This window comes from Arvicanthis niloticus, chromosome 12 (genome assembly GCF_011762505.2).
Source record: "Arvicanthis niloticus isolate mArvNil1 chromosome 12, mArvNil1.pat.X, whole genome shotgun sequence".
NCBI classification, from domain to species: Eukaryota; Metazoa; Chordata; class Mammalia; order Rodentia; family Muridae; genus Arvicanthis; species Arvicanthis niloticus.
Window position 1 is genome coordinate 9,056,310 of NC_047669.1, and position 15,690 is coordinate 9,071,999.

Sequence of the window (15,690 nt, forward strand, 5' to 3'; positions counted from 1 at the left end):
TCAGCCATTCTGCTCCCTCTGTTAAGGGCAGTTGTTAGTCTGCAGCATGTACAAACATGCTCTTACAAAAATTTATGTCTATGGACTTAGGAAATCTCATCTCCTGGGAGCCCATACTTGTGCAAGATCCTGGGGACACACACGGGGGAGTCTCAAATGGGATAAAAGGCCCATGTGCACAAGGAGAAAAGCCCCTCTTCTCTCTTTCCCTCTGTATCCCAACATGCTACAGAACCAGGCCTCAAAGCACAGTCTCCACCTCCCCACCCCCTCATTAGAAAGCCTTCTTTTAAAAAGAAATTTTTTTTTAATGGAAAAAAAAAAAAAAAAAAAAAAAAAAAAGCCATGGTGTGGCAATCCACTCTCACTGTAGAACCTGAGAATGCCCCAGAATTCACACAGCACAGCAGGCCTAGAAAACCTTGACAAACCTTGACAAGACTCTCAGCAGAGCCCAGGTGTGACACAAACACACCAGCCCACAGGTGATGTCTTAGAGGGCAGTTCTGCTAAGTGCTTGTCACAAGGCCCAAGGCCACAGAGCGATCAGCTCAGGTGCCCAGCTGGGAGATACAATCATGGCTCTAAGTGACCACAAGACAGGTAGGCGGTCACACTACCTTCTCCTCTTTGAATTAAGAAGTACAACTGTTCCGCAGCTGTCCTCAGCAAATGGCAAAATAAAACCACTCACGGGGTGCACTGGCTGACAGCCTCACTTAATGACGCCAACAAGAGGAGGTAGAAGGGATTTCCAGGCAGAAAATATAGATGGCCATTTGATTCCGATGAGACAGAGCAGGACCTTCAGATGGGAAGAATTTCCCCTGAAAACATTCAGAACATGCAAAGCTGGCTTCCATTCATATTTACTCTTGTTTGAATCAGCCTAACAATCGGGACAAGGAGCTTAAACACAGATAGAAGTGTCCGTGAACGGGAGTCCTGCAGGAGTCATTGCACTTAACGCTGCGTGTACAACCTAGGCAGCCCCTCATGTTTCCCTTGGCTTATGAAGAGGTAGATCAGCAGAAAGGTGGAGAGGACAATTCTTCAACAGAGTTACAGAGGACAGGGTGACATCTGCAGGGTGTTAGCAGGAGCGCGCCTGTCACACAGCCTGTACAAAAAGACCACCTGTATCTTCTCTCAAGACATCTCAGGGACCCGCAAGAGGCAAGCTTGACAGATACTGAATAGATTTTCTAGAGAGCAGTCCATTTCATAGAACCCGCTGAACAGGACAGAACATCCTTCTAACAGACCTCTGCGCACACTAGAGCGCTGTCCACCTCATCTTTTGAGGGAAATTAAAACACAATGAGGACATTAAAAGGACCAGCAGCACAGTCCGGGGCCCTGTAAACACAGAACCCACGTTACACGTCCTTCCTGCTGTCCAGACAGCCAGTGTTGCCCGCTTCACTCAGTACCAGGTGCTTCTGGCTAAATTTTTTGATGAGCGTTCCAGGAACCAAAGCGACCAGGGCAATGGCCAACAGCTTCAAGACAGTCTCCCAGGAGAAGAGGGCATCCAGAGAGGTGAGGGTGGACAGGATGGAGCCCGTCTGCACGCAGATGAAATTGTATGGGATCAAACCTGGAAAACAGAAAGTGGATACACTCATTAACGGGGCAGGATGGCCAGGGATTCAGAACAGGGAACCTAGCTGTCTGTCTAACTCTTAGCCCCTCCCTTTTCTCCCCACACTTCCTGTACACACTTGCTTTACCTGAAAAAGGCATTCAGATATGCCACACAACTATATATATGTGATATATATATATCACAATAAGCAAAATTTACTTATCACACAGGGAAAAAACACTCAGTAAGCTGCCCTTTCCCATATCTGTTTTAGAGAAGAAAAGCAAGGTCATTTCTCACATAAAGTTCAGCGGCTGAAGTCTGCACACTTGCTTAAGGTGGGACCTAAGAGCCGAATGGGAGAAAGGAGCCTGACAACATGAAAGTTTCAGCTTGCATTAAAATGTTTCAATACCCAGCAAACAAAACAAGTTTCTTCCAAGTACAACTTTGTGCGCTCTGCACCCTGAGAACAGCACTGCGCTGGACTCCAAGGCTGGTAGCTAGACAGCGGATGGCATAACAATTCCTTAGAGTCAGGCTTGGTGACACATGCTTCTAATTTTAGTAAAAGGACGCTGAGGCAGGAGAATAACAACAAATTCAAGGCCAGCCTGGACAACAAGCTCAAAAATAAAAACAACAACCAAGAACCCTGTAATGTTTAAGAAACAAAAACATGTACGTCAGGCAAAAGGGAGCACGCTTTTAGCACAGTACGCAGGAAGTGGAGGCAGGTAGATCTCGGTGAGCTCCCAGGTACCCTGGTCTCCACTGAGAGTCAGCCAGAGCTCCGCAGTGAGACCTTGTCTCAAAGGGATATCTTAAGCCAAATGTGGCGGGTGCCTATAGTCCTGGCACCTGGACGGCTGAGACAAAAAGACTAAAAACTTGAGGCCAGACCATGCTATATTGCAAACAAAACAAATAAGTCAAAATGCATTCTTAAGCATCCACCTCAGAGACCTGGTTCCTTGCTTCTGCAGTGTATCAGAAGCCTCTTCCCTGTCCCCACCCCTGAGCTTCTGGTCAGCTGAAGAGGTGTACAGGAGATAACAGTCAGAGCACCCAAAGTCACAAAGCTTGGCCCTCAGAAAGGAATTCTGTCTCCAGAGTCTTTCCATGCTGGTGACGATTCCGTAATGACAAGTTGTTAAACCCCATTAGCTGAGGTGCTGAGGTACTACTCAGTTCTACTCAGTTCTGCTTCCATCAGAACTGGCTGTGGCCAACCTCCTTCCGCTTCTCTCAGATGTCGCTAATAACCCCTGCCCTGCTGCACGTTTGTTAACTTGGACATTAAACCCTGAGCATCAGTCCCTCCACACTCTGAGAAAGGTCTGGGCACCTCTGCCCATGGTTTCAGGAGGGTGGTAATTTACTGCAATGAGACATTAACACTCATGATAGGATGTTATCACTTTAACTTGCCAGGAAAGGCGGCCCGAAGCCCACATGTAAAGAAACACTGCTCCTAACCCCAGCTCTAATCCAGTTAAGTGATTTCCTGAGGGAAAGTGGCTTGCTAATGGCTGTGCTGTTCTCAGAAGGTAGACTGGAGCCTCCTGATGCTGGGTCTCCCTTAGCAAAGGGGCCTGTGCCAGAAAGGAAGTCCCTTGCTCTGAGCTAGCCGCTCAGTCTGCTAGCACTTCTTGGAGCCAAGCCATGTACTTTACAGAGATGACCCTGTCCAATCCTGGTGCTCAACACATGCAGGGCACACAAGAAACACTGCGGGCACGGGATGAACAATCCTTGGTTGTTCCACAAGTATTTGTATGGGTTTCCTATTGAAGCCAAAGGAGGTTTGAAATTAGAGACAGCCGTGTCAAGTCCAGACCAGAAGAATGCTGTTCATAGGCAAGCACATGGCCCAGTGGCCGGTGACGAGGGCAATGTCATTACGACAAACCTACCCCCACCCCCATCTTACCGATAAGCACTGAGAAGAAAAACTGCACAATGGGGATGTTCAGAATCGGGGCCGAGAGGTTCAAGAACCAGTTTGGTGTCATGGGGAAGAGTCTGAGAAACAGCAGGAAGAAGAACAGGCTGTTTCTGTTCTCCTCCACCTGCAGAGAGACCGAACCCAGCGTCAGGAACAGAACTGGCTCTCCAGCAATGCCTGAAGCTGGACAGCTCCTTCCCAACTCAGGCTGCACAAGTACTCCCCCACTCTCCCCACCCAACCCCCAGACATGGTGGCTCACACTTACAACCCTAGCACCTGGGAATCCAGGAGGCTGAAACAGGAGGATTACACAAGTTTGAGGCCAAAAAAACCCAGAAAAACTGGGTTGGGAACATAACTCAGAAGTAAGGTGCCTGCCCTGTCAGAATAAGGATCTGCATTGGGTCACCAGTACCCATGGCAAACAAACAAACAAAAAAAGCCTAGGGCAGTGCACAAGCCTGGAATCCCCTGGCAGGGAGACAGGAGGATCCAATGAGGCCTGTTGGTCAGCTACTTTAGCCAAACCAGTGAGCTCTAGGCTCAATAAAAAAGACTGTCTTCAAAAACAAAGTAGACAGTGATTGAAGAAGATAACAATAAACCGCTGGCTTCCACGTGTACTCACACATACACAAGCTCCCCCCACACACACCCAGAATTAAATAAAGTAATAAGATCATTGTGCCCGGGAACCAGAGGAGTCAGAATCTTAACTCAAAGCCACAGAGCAGGTAATGACAAGAACTTGAGGAAGCACAGACCTGTGAGCAGACATCAAAAGGACAAACTCTTCCCAGCTCCCAGGTGGGGCGGAGGAGCACTGTGGGAAATCCTGCCTCCACGCTGCTCCCTGCCCATGAGCTGATGCTCTGAGACCCAGCGCTCAGGTGTGCCCCCACCTTACCTTCCTCTGCAGCAGGGCCACTTTATCAGGAAAGTAGGAGATGACCAGCTGTTTGCCGAAAATACTGGAAAGCAGGTAGCAGCCCGTGGCGCCCACAGATGTCAGCACACAGCACAGCAAAAGTCCCAGCCATGGCCCGAACAAGGCACCAGCCAAGACATTCTGCAAAGAGAGCAGCCTCAGCCAGGGCAACATCTAGCAGCTTCCAGTGCCCTTATCCTGGAGCCTGTGTTAGCTCCTTCACATTCAGTGGTTTTCACAGCCCCAAACTGAAGGCCCATTCTAAAGCTGTGGATGAAAATGGGACTTTAAGTCTCTCCTGGGGCTCCTCTGCTTTACAAGGTCAAGTGGACTCAGTGGGCACTGGCAGGCTACAAAGGAGACCAGACCGTGTGCAGACATTACCTGGCTGTGGGGAGGGCTACAGGTACCCTGCAGCCAATGGGACACCCAATGAAAGGAAGCAAAGCTCACAGGCTAATATTGTTGTACAGTATTCCATACTGTACATACCTTCAGGAATCCGTGGGAAATATTTTTTGTTTCTCATCTGGTTAGTAACCTCACACTGAGCTTTCATTCTGGCCACAGTTCTAACTGACCTTAATTTCACAAAGATGGAGAAGTTAATTAATACTTTACAGATGCAGTTTGGTAATTATCATTCTGCCTCGAAGCCTGGAATCCGGGAGAAAGAACGTGGGAAAAGTCAAGGGTGCTGGCACACACCTGTAATCTCAGCAATTGGGAGGCTGAGGCTGGAGGATTGCTTTGAATACAAGGCCAGCCTGAGCTAGAAACTGAGTTCCAGACCAGTCTGTGCTACAGAGTGAGACCTCATCTCTAAGCATACACTGGATAGATGGAGCAGCCACTAAGGTTGCTTTCTGCTGTGGAGGACCAGTGTTTGGTTCTCAGCGCCCACACTGGGTGGCTGACAACTGCCTGTACCTCCAGTTCCAGGGGGATCTAGTGCCATCTTCTGACTACACAGGCATGTGTATGCTTGTACACAGACGTGCACATAAATAAAAACAGGTCTTTTAAAAGGCATAAGCCAGTGAATGAATGAGCATCGGTAAGCCAATGAAAGAGGGGACCTCGGCAATGAGGCCAGGGCTGCCAAACACACTAACCATGAGTCCTAAGCAGTCCTCACCATACCCTGGGTATTGTGCTATCGCCCCTACCCCCATTCTACATGTGAGAGACAGCCTCACAACCCAGCTCACACTAGGCAGAACTAAAATGCACCCCAATTCTGGGCATGAGAGCCCTCACCAACTGAGGATATATAGCACCAAGTAGCAGCTGGCTCTTTACCCCGAAGCAGGATCAGCTCAAAGGGTCAGTCAATCCAGAGTCAGACCTAAGGACTAAGTTGTGCTTGGATAGATCTAAGCAAATGTGGAGTAGAATATAATACTGGGGAGGAGAGAGAGACAGGACAGTAGGATGCTTGGAGTATCAATAAGTGCCAAATGCCCACTCACGCCCACTTCTCCACACTCATCCTGCCACTCGGCTAAAGGGGTTTCTGAGGGGGCAGCCACATTTTACAGAAAAGGAAACCCAGTTGGAAAGAGGGCAGGACACTGACCAGGAAGCTGGAGCCAGGGATGGCAAAGCCCTGTTTGTAGAGGTAGGCGCTGCAGAAGAGCAGAAGCACGTAAGCCTGGTGCTCTTTCCGGTACTCTCTGAGGACCTCGGAGAGCTCCCGCAGCTCTGCTAGATCAGAGGGGAACCACAGTGACCTAGGGATTGGAAAATCAGACGTGGATTCCAGAGAAGCCTGGCGCCTAAGAAAGTTACAAGTGTGTCTTCTTTGCAGAGTAGTTTGTAAACACATCATCTGGCCATCTTACAGAGAAAGAACTCAAGATGACAGCTGACCCAATATAATACAACAGAGGCAGGTGGAAGAGCCCTGGCATGGGGGCCAGAGCCCTGGGCTGGCCCCCTCACTCTGCTAAGCTCCAGTGTAACCTTGGAGTGACCACGGGCCTCATTTTCCTTGCCTAAAAAGGGCCTGGTGCTGGATAACCACTAAATTCCCTCTTTACTTATTTAGGGGTTTTAAGATGGAACCCCACAGTCTCAGCCATGCTGAGCATGGACCCCAGCACTAATTTACATCCTCGGTCTTGTCTTATCTTGTCTGAAGACACAAGTCTATTCATCTCCAGGTAAGTGCACAGTGTCATAAATTGCCTTTCTTTCAAGGAGACCCCCGTCCAAGCAAACAGAACTATTTAGACAGCATGTTGCCCCAGATGTACTAGGCAAAACAACAATTTCATCATTTAAAAATATTCCCCGTGGATGTATACCTCCCATCATAATAAATACAGCTTTCTTGATAACACAGCAGGCTGGAGGCTATCCCTTTCCAAGAGCCTCTCTCTTGACCCTGCTCTAGGCCTGGTACATTGTGAATCCCGTCCAAAGGTCACAGTACAAAGACTACCCTGCCTCTGCCATCTCCACAGTTCTTTGCTCCAGCAGAGATAAACTATGAGCAACCCCTCCTAGTTCTCGTGAGTACCTCTGACATCCACAAGAAAGCTTTTTCAGCTCCACTAAAAGACAATGGTAACTAAAAACAGTTCGAATGCTAGTTACGCCTCTTGGTAATGGGGCAACGTGCCAGACACACTATGCACTTGGAAAGTAATAAGCGGCAGTCGGGAAACCCGACCGGCAAGTCTTCTGCCTCCTGACTCGCCCAGCTGTCGTGGGAAGCAGAGTCAGACAGGAAGAAGGCAGACTGGATCTTAGCCTCGTCACCCGAAGTCTGGGCTGCACCTCTGAAGACTGGCTACTGTGGTAAACTGACTTGAGGAAGGAGAACCACGGTGGCCGAGATGCCTGGGGCTGGAAGGCGACCGCGCGTGCAGAGAAGTGCAAGGGCCCCGCGGCATCACTGCCAACCCTCCGACCTCCGCCCGGGCCGCCGCCCGGTGTCCTCCCTCTCACCGGCCTTCGGGCTCCCCGTCCGACCCCAGCCTCGGCCCCAAGGGCAGTCTCGTGGAGAGCAGGTATAGCGCGAAGGTGCAGCCTCCGAATACCAGGAGCAAGCCGAGCAGCGCGCGCATGCCGCGGCCGGGCCGGAGAGCGCGCTCCCCGCGTGGCAACGCAGAGCCCTCCCCGTGCGCCGACTGGGCGGGCGGAGCACGTTCTTGGACGGGCGGGGCGGGGCCCTCGCAAAGCCCCGCCCCCGCCAGTGACTGCTCGCTCTGCACTGAACACCTCCAGTGCTGCCCCTGTGACAGAGCTGGGAGATCTAGGGGTGAGTCGTGAGCCTGCCACGCCTAGCTTACCGGTCAGTCTTGTCCACACTCTGTCTCACAAAGCAAATGTAGCCAACAAATGTGAAATTGGCACCGATGGTCTGGAGAGAAGGTAATGACCACCACAGAAATAAATCGACGTGCCTTCTATTCAGTACCTAAAGTGTGCTCATTATCCCCAGTCCTCATAAACACATTTCAGAGTTCCTTGACGGATGAAAAACCTTACTGCTATAACTCTTGTCTAGGAGCTAGCGTGTACAAACCTGTAACACACATCTGAGTTTTAAATGAGTCTGTGGTGCTGGACATGGTGTTCATGTGACTGATCCTAGCACTTGAAGAAAAGAAGGAGGGCCCGGGATTCAGTCATCTTTAAACACTAAGTAAAAATTCAGAAAGGGAGAGAGTAGGTGGGTCGTGACAATGACATCTCCCAAAAGAAAGCTCAGATTCAAATATCCAAAACTAGTGTGGTCCTCGCACCATGTGGATTCTAAAAGAAGTGCGCATTGAGTTTACTCTCTAGGACGAGCAAGCACAGGAGCAAGTGAGCTGGCCCTAAGTAAGGCAACCTCAGGGAAGCCCAAAGTTCGGGAGAAATGAATAGCAATCGGCCACTTGGAGAGTGCGGGAAGATAGGCTGGGAAGTGGGGCTCCAGTAAACTGTGGGTGTAAGATAAGCCTGGAAGCATTTAGTAAGAACCATTCTGCTAGCCAGACATCGTGGTGCATGTCTGCAATCCCAGCACATGGGACACTGAGGCAGAATGGAGACCAGGGACAGCCTGGGTTATGGTGAGAACCTGTCTTCAAAAAACAGGGAGGAGAAAAGGAGGGAACATGTCCATGTTCCTTTGAGAATGTCTACATGTCAGAGCAAGTGGTTAGAATATACTCTGAGTTAACAGCAAATGCCCCAATTTGGGGAGGGGGGACAGAAAGGACCACAGTGGTAAGAACAGGGCAAGAGGGACAGGCTGCACAATGGGGACATGAAGTAACAGCACAGATGAGTGACCACTTGGGTGAGTTCTTCAGAGTCAAAAGGTACAGAGCACTTCTTTGGGTCAAACAGGGAGCATGCATCAATATTTTGAGAGTACAAAATCCTAGCAAGTCGACACCCAAGAACTGAACCCACAAATACGATTGGCCTTGTTTTGATATCAAGAGACTGGGAGCAACCCAAATGCTGATTGTCTCAGGACTAGGAGGCTACTTATGGCACATTCAAGAATGGGATATTAAGAAGCTTTCTAAAGGGGGAGGGGGCAGCTTTACATAGCCTGAGCTGGCGCAGTGTAGTGGTTTGAATGAGAAGGACTCCTCTAGACAGTAACTAAGTCTCAGTTACTGCACGAAGAGCGGGAAACTAACAGTCAAACAAGTTGCAGAGTAAAGAATGTACTGTCAGAGCCAGGGAGTGGGGGATGGGGGGTGCCTTTAATCCCAGTACTCAGGAGGCAGACACAGGCAGATCTCTGATTTTAATGCCAGCCAGGTCTACCGAGTGAGTTCCAGGACAGTCAAGGCTACAAGAGAAACCCTGTCTCAGAAAAAAAAAAAAAAAAAACAGAATGTACTATGAGTTGTTTATTAGAAAGATAAAGGGATATACTTTATCTTTTTAAGATACTGAAGTAAAATAAAGCAAGGCAGAGTGGCGACTGGAAAGCCTAGGCAGGTAAGGCCAGCCTAGGACAAAGCACAGTGAGACCCTGTCTTAGTTACTGTTCTATTTCTGTGAAAAGACACCATGACAATGGCAACTTCAAAAAATCATTTCATTGGGGGCTTACTTACATTTTCAGAGGGTTAGTTCACAGTGATCACAGTGGGAAGCATGGTAGTAGACAGACAGGCTTGGTGCAGGGGCAATAGCTGAGAACTCACATCTATCCATAAGTTAGAGGCAGAGAAAGAAAGACTGAATCTGGCATAGACTTGAAACGTCAAAGCCCACCCCCAGCAACACACCTCTTCCAAGGCCACACCTCCTAATTCTTTCTAAAAAGCTTCACCAACTAGGAACCAAATATTCAAATATATGAGCCTATGGGGCCCATTCCCATTCAAACCACCATAAACCCCTGTCTCAAAACAAAAATAAAACCAAGTATTTACACTGGGCTAAGATAGTAGGTTAGCTGGTAAAATGTTTCCCTTACATGTACAAAGCCCTGGTTTCTGTCCCAGGGCCTAGTTGCAAACAGGCATCTGTACACTTAAGAGGTTGAAGCAGAAAGGTCAGAAGTCCAAGGTCACCCTTGGTTACATATTGAGTTTGAGACCAGCCTGAGATATATGAGACACTGGAGAAAAAGTAGGGATAGAAGAGAATTGGGGGGGAGTAAAGTATCAAAATAACAAGATAGGGTTTCTACAGCAAGATTACACATTATTGGTAGAGTTGGGTAATGAACACATAGAGGAGAATTTTATATTCTTTTGTCTGTCTCTGTATATATTTGTTTATATTTCTACTAAGAAAGCAGGGAATGTCTCTCCCCTTCATTGTATCATTCACCCTGCTACAGTGTCCTCATGGCTAATTTTGGTACACACACACACACACACACACACACACACAGAGCTCTCTACAACCCTCACCTCCTCCTGATTTCTGTCTCTCCAGCCCTTCAGCATCCCAAGCCAGCACCTCCTGAGCCAGCCCAGCCTGACGCACACCAACCGAAGGCTAGCTACATCAGCCTTCCTTGAGGCTCCTTGCTTACAGCGCATGCTCGGATGCTCGTGCAGTCTGGCAGAGCTGACCAGGGCTCATCTGGAACCGTAGGACAGGTAGAGAATGGGAAGAGAGAAAGAGGCGTTTTCCTCATTCTTTGTCATTAGCTCACACCTTTCCTGATTTAGTCACATCTCCATAGAGCACTAGAAAGGAGTACCTCCTAGAACACTTGATTAGTGTGTGCATGTACACACACCCCCCATAAACACACACACACACACACACACACACACACCAAACCATCACAGACAAGCTGCTTTTGTTTGTTTGTTTGTTTGTTTTGTTTTGTTTTGTTTTTGTTTTTCGAGACAGGGTTTCTCTGTGTAACCCTGGCTGTCCTCGAATTCACTCTGTAGACCAGGCTGTCCTCCAACTCAGAAATCCACCTGCCTCTGCCTCCCAAGTGCTGGGATTAAAGGCGTGCGCCACCATTGCCCAGCCAGACAAGCATTTCTAGAGCTCCCTGACCACCCTGCCTAATGGGTGAGCCTCACTTTTCAGTGAGAGTGCTGGAGAGAACCTGAGTTCAGTTCCCAACACCCAGGTCAGACTGCTCAAAGCCACCTGTAACTCCAACACCAGAGGATCTAACACCATATGTATAATTAAAAATAAAGAAAAATAGCATTTAAAAAAAACACAATGTGGTGTCAAGGCTAGGTAGGCCAAGGTCCATTTTCCACCCACAGGAACATTCTTGAGTAAAAAAATTCTCAGAAAAATGAAGAATGTACTGACTGATAGTCACCTGACCCTCTGGAAAGTCCCAGGTAGAGTTCAAATGCACGTCATGATCTGTCCATGTCACACAGTCACTGTCTGAAGTGCTTGGAGGAAGCTGAAAAATGTGGCAGGGTGCTCCTTAGGAATAGGCGTGACACAGCGCCTTCCTCCACCCAGAGTGGCCCTACTACAATGCCTTGGTTGTCAACTTGACTACATCTGGGATTAATTAAAATGCAAATGGCTGGGACACCTGTGAGGGATTTTTTTTTCTCAGTTAAATAATTTGAAGTGCTCCCACTTTTAATCTGGATCTTTGAAGTGGGAAGATCCACCTTTAATCTGGGCCACAACTTTTGCCCAGCCTATATAAAGGACATGAAAGAAGGCAGCTTGCTCTGGATGGCAAGCCTATACCTTCACGGGTACTGCAGTCTACTGCTTCAGAATTCTGTTGTATACAGAATAATAGCTGAGACATACAGTCTCATGGACTGAACAACTACTGGGTTCTAAGACTCTCTATTGGTAGACAACCATCATTGGAATAGCTGAACCACAGTCTGTAAGCTATTCTAATAAATCCCCTTTATGCATATATAGTCGTGTGTGTGTGTGTGTGTGTGTGTGTGTGTGTGTCTGTGTGTGTTATATATATATATTCCTGACTAATAAAACTACCATGATGATTAGTATTAACTGTCAGCTTGACAGAAGTTAGAGTCATCTGAGTAACGGGCCTCATGTCTATGGAGAATTATCTTTCTTTTTAAGATTTATTTATTTAGTTATTTAGTTTATATATTTATGGGTACACTGTAGCTGTCTTCGGACACACCAGAAGAGGGCATTGGATCCCATTACAGATGGTTGTGAGCCACCATGTGGTTGCTGGGAATTGAACTCAGGACCTCTGGAAGAACAACCAGTGCTCTTAACCACTGAGTCATTTCTTCAGCTCCAGGAATTATCTTGATTACATTTATGGAGACCTGCCCATTGTAGGTGACACCATTCCCTTGTCAGGGGATCTGAACTGTATTAAGAGCTGGGAAAGTGGTCCAGTGAGATGGCTCATCTGGTAGACATACTTGCCTCTAAGCCCAATGACCAGATACCTGGGACCCACACACTGGAACGAGAGAACTGACTCCCACAAGTTCCCTTCTGAGCTTCACATGTGTACTATGTGTGACATGTGTAAATGTGTGCACAAATACAAACACACACAATGAAAATTAATAAAGTGTAATAATTTTTTAAACATGTCAGGAGACTGAGCTGAATACTCACAAGCATGCATTCATCACCCCGCTTCCTGACTGTGGATGTGATATGACCTATGAGCTTTTAAGATGCTGCTACCCTGACTCCCTGCCATGGTGGACTATACCCTAAACTGTGAGCCAAAATAGACTCTTTCTTCCTCACGTTGTTTTTGTCAGAGTGTTTTATCATAGCAACAGGAAAAGAAACTAAGACAGTGTGGATGTCAATCCATTTGCTCACAGCTGGCGCAATTCAATGAAGAGAAAGGTCCTGGGCTGGTGACACCTTCCCCAAGTGGTCACAGATGTGGGGTGGGTGGGACTCCCCTTCACACCAGGCATCTGCACCCTCTAACTGTTCTTCACTTTACCCTCTCTGTCCCTGGCCCTCTGGGACCTCTTAATCTGTTTGCACTGTCATTCAGAAATGTTTGGACTCACCTCTGCCTCCAGGGAGGCCTGGGAAGACTTCTCCAAGGTCCCATGCCCCCAAAGCCGACTATGCTCTGAATCTGAGTTAGCCCCGCAAGTTTAAGCAACGAGTCTAAAGATTAACATTAATCCCTCTAACAGGTGGGACTCTGCACAGTTTATTTTTATTTTGCATCTATACATCTTAAAGAATTTCCTGGAATAATCATGGATTCCACCAGTAGGAAGGAAAGAAAACTTTTTGTTTGTTTTTGTTTTGGAGAAAGGATTTCTCTGTGTAGCCCTGGCTGTCCTGGAACTTGCTCTGTAGACCAGGCTGCCCTCGAACTCACAGAGATCTGCCTGCCTCTCCTCCCAAGTGCTGGGGTTAAAGGTGGGCACCACCACCACTCAGCTTTTGTTTTTATTTTCTGCTTTTGTTTTTTAAGAAAACAGTCTTAAGGACTGCTTTAAATTTTTTTTTTCTGAAGCTGAGACCAGAGCTCATTGCACAGCATGTTCACTCCCGGAGCAGACAAACAACACTGTAACTGACACTTCCGCAACCTCAGTGAAAGCTGGCCAGGTTCCCTCCAGCCTCTCACTCTGCCCAGTCCACATGCTGAAATGCTACCCCTGTTTCTTCTCCTTTCTTCCACTTAGCAGCACAGGCCTCAGGGCTATAAGCTCATCCCAATACCTCTGGCCATCAGCATCACTTCAGAAAAGGCTGGAAGCCAGAGCCTTCTTGGTGCTCCAAGGCAGACAGTCCAGGAGGGAAGCTGGAGTTGAAAAAGAGAGATTGTGTATCCTCACATGAGAGCTAAACCTTACCAAAATAAAAGCAGATTCACAGTAGTCCACATCCCCCAGTTATCGACCCAAGGGATTTCACAGACCCTTCAGACTGGCCCTCCCAACCCACAGTTCCCATGAGGTAGTCCAGTTCATTCTCCAGCTCATTCCAGGATGGCAGAGGACTGGGCACAGGAACACAGATTGCCTGAGAGGCCTCCAGGCGTTACTTCACTCTGATGCTTACCCCACGGTCCTGAGGGTGTGGGTATGACAGGCAGCAGAATTGACAGTTGAGAACAAGTGAGGCCTCAGGATGCAGCCAGCCGAAGTGCTTTGCTGTAGGGAGCTGAGCTATTTCCATCTTGCCCTAGTTTAGGGGCTCCTCTCCCAGTGCTGTTTCATAATCACAGGTCCTTTGACATTTTGTGAAGTGACATCCTTGGAACACAGCCGAAAATAACCTTGGTTTTTTTCCCCCCATGCTTTGGGAGCCTTCAGGACGCAGTAGGGCTAGGCACTAAAAGCCTGTGGCTGTAGAGATCCTGACGTCACCACTGCCACTTGTCTTAACAGCAGCTACATCTGCTGCTTGGAGCACAGGATAGGTTGGAAGAATGTCTCAACATTCTCCATAAGGACGAGATCATACCGACACAAGTGAGGCCTGGGGAAACCAAAGACCCTCATCAGTGAGCTATCACAAACCTCCTAGTCTAGTCAGGTAAGCTTCATCACCTCCTTACAGTATGGACTTGTAGAACAACTGTTTCTAGTGCAATGGCAAATGGCTCCTGTGGTGGTTTGAATAAGCTCAGCCCAAAGGGAGTGGCACTATTAGGAGGTGTGGTCTTGTTTAAGTAGGTGTGGCCTTGTTAGAGAGGTGTGTCACTGTGTAGGTGGGCTTTGAGATCTATGCTCAAGCTCCACCCAGTTCAAATCACTCTCAGCACCAAGGTCTTCCATAGTCCTACCAGGATGGCCCATTAAGCCCCAGTTAAAGCATTCCATTATTTCCCAAATCTGAAGCTCCAAAATTCACATTCCTCCAAACAAAAACATGGTCAAGCCTATCACAGCCATACCTCAGACCCTGGTACCAACTTCTATCTTAGTTAAGGTTTCATTGTTGTGGAGACACCATAACCAAGGCAACTCTTATAAAGGACATTTGGCTGACAAGGGTTGGCTTACAATTTCAAAGGTTCAGTCCATTCTCATCATGACACGAAGCATAGTAGCATGCAGGTAGACAGACATGGTGCTGGAGGAGCTGAGAGTTCTACATCTTGATCTTAAAGTAGTCAAGAGGAGACTCTGTCTTCCTCAGGCAGCCAGGAGGAGGAGGCTGTCTTCTGCACTCAGTGGAACATAAGCATAGGACCTTAAAGCCCACCCCCACTGTGACACACTTCCTCTAACAAGGCCACACGTCCTAATAGTGCCACTTCCCATGGGCCAAGCATATTCAAACCACCACAGCTATGGAAGGCAGTCATGCACAAGAAAGTAGGGTGTGAAATCTGACTCAACTCCACTCCGCTCCTTTGTTAAAGATTTATTTTACGTTATGTGTACGAGTGTTGTGTCTGCATATGTGTATATGTGCCTGGTGTATGCCTGGCCCTGTGCAGGTCAGATGAGGGCATCAGGTTCCTGTACAGCTGGAATGTCTAGATGGTTGTAAGGCACTGTGTGTGTGCTAGGAATCTAATCCAGGTTCTCTGCCTGACCCTGGATCCTCCTGTCTGCACTTTGCAAGTGCTAGGATTGTAAATAACTGCACTCTGGCTCTTGCTTTGATGTTTTTGAGATGTGGTCTGGATAAGTTTCCCAGGTTTGTCTTGAACTCATGTAGCCTCTTCAGTTCTTAAACCTCTGATTCTCCCCTTCAGCCTCCAGACCAGCTAGAAATACAGGTGTGTACTACCAGGCCCAGCAGTAAATAAATAATCAATCAATTAATTAAAAGCCCCTGTTTTAATATATAGTGAATACCTTCTTA

General features: G+C 47.9%; 2 protein-coding genes across 2 annotated transcripts in view; both read right to left on the reverse strand.

Annotated features, from left to right (window-relative positions):
- Window positions 1–853: 853 nt before the first annotated feature.
- On the reverse strand, window positions 854–7,622 carry Tmem41a (transmembrane protein 41A). Its single transcript, XM_034514722.2, has 5 exons — window positions 7,423–7,622; window positions 6,047–6,200; window positions 4,447–4,608; window positions 3,522–3,660; window positions 854–1,600 (listed from the first exon to the last, which is right to left on the reverse strand). The coding sequence occupies exons 1-5, from the start codon at window positions 7,539–7,541 to the stop codon at window positions 1,380–1,382; spliced, it is 795 nt and encodes a 264-aa protein (XP_034370613.1). The 5' UTR covers window positions 7,542–7,622; the 3' UTR covers window positions 854–1,379.
- Window positions 7,623–11,140: 3,518 nt separating this feature from the next.
- The window catches only part of Liph (lipase H), a 43,914-nt gene continuing 39,364 nt past the window's right edge, over window positions 11,141–15,690 (reverse strand). The window contains exon 10 of the mRNA XM_034515052.2: window positions 11,141–14,352. Within this exon, the coding sequence (XP_034370943.1) occupies window positions 14,265–14,352 (88 nt within the window). The 3' untranslated portion in view covers window positions 11,141–14,264. The remainder of the gene's footprint in view (window positions 14,353–15,690) is intronic.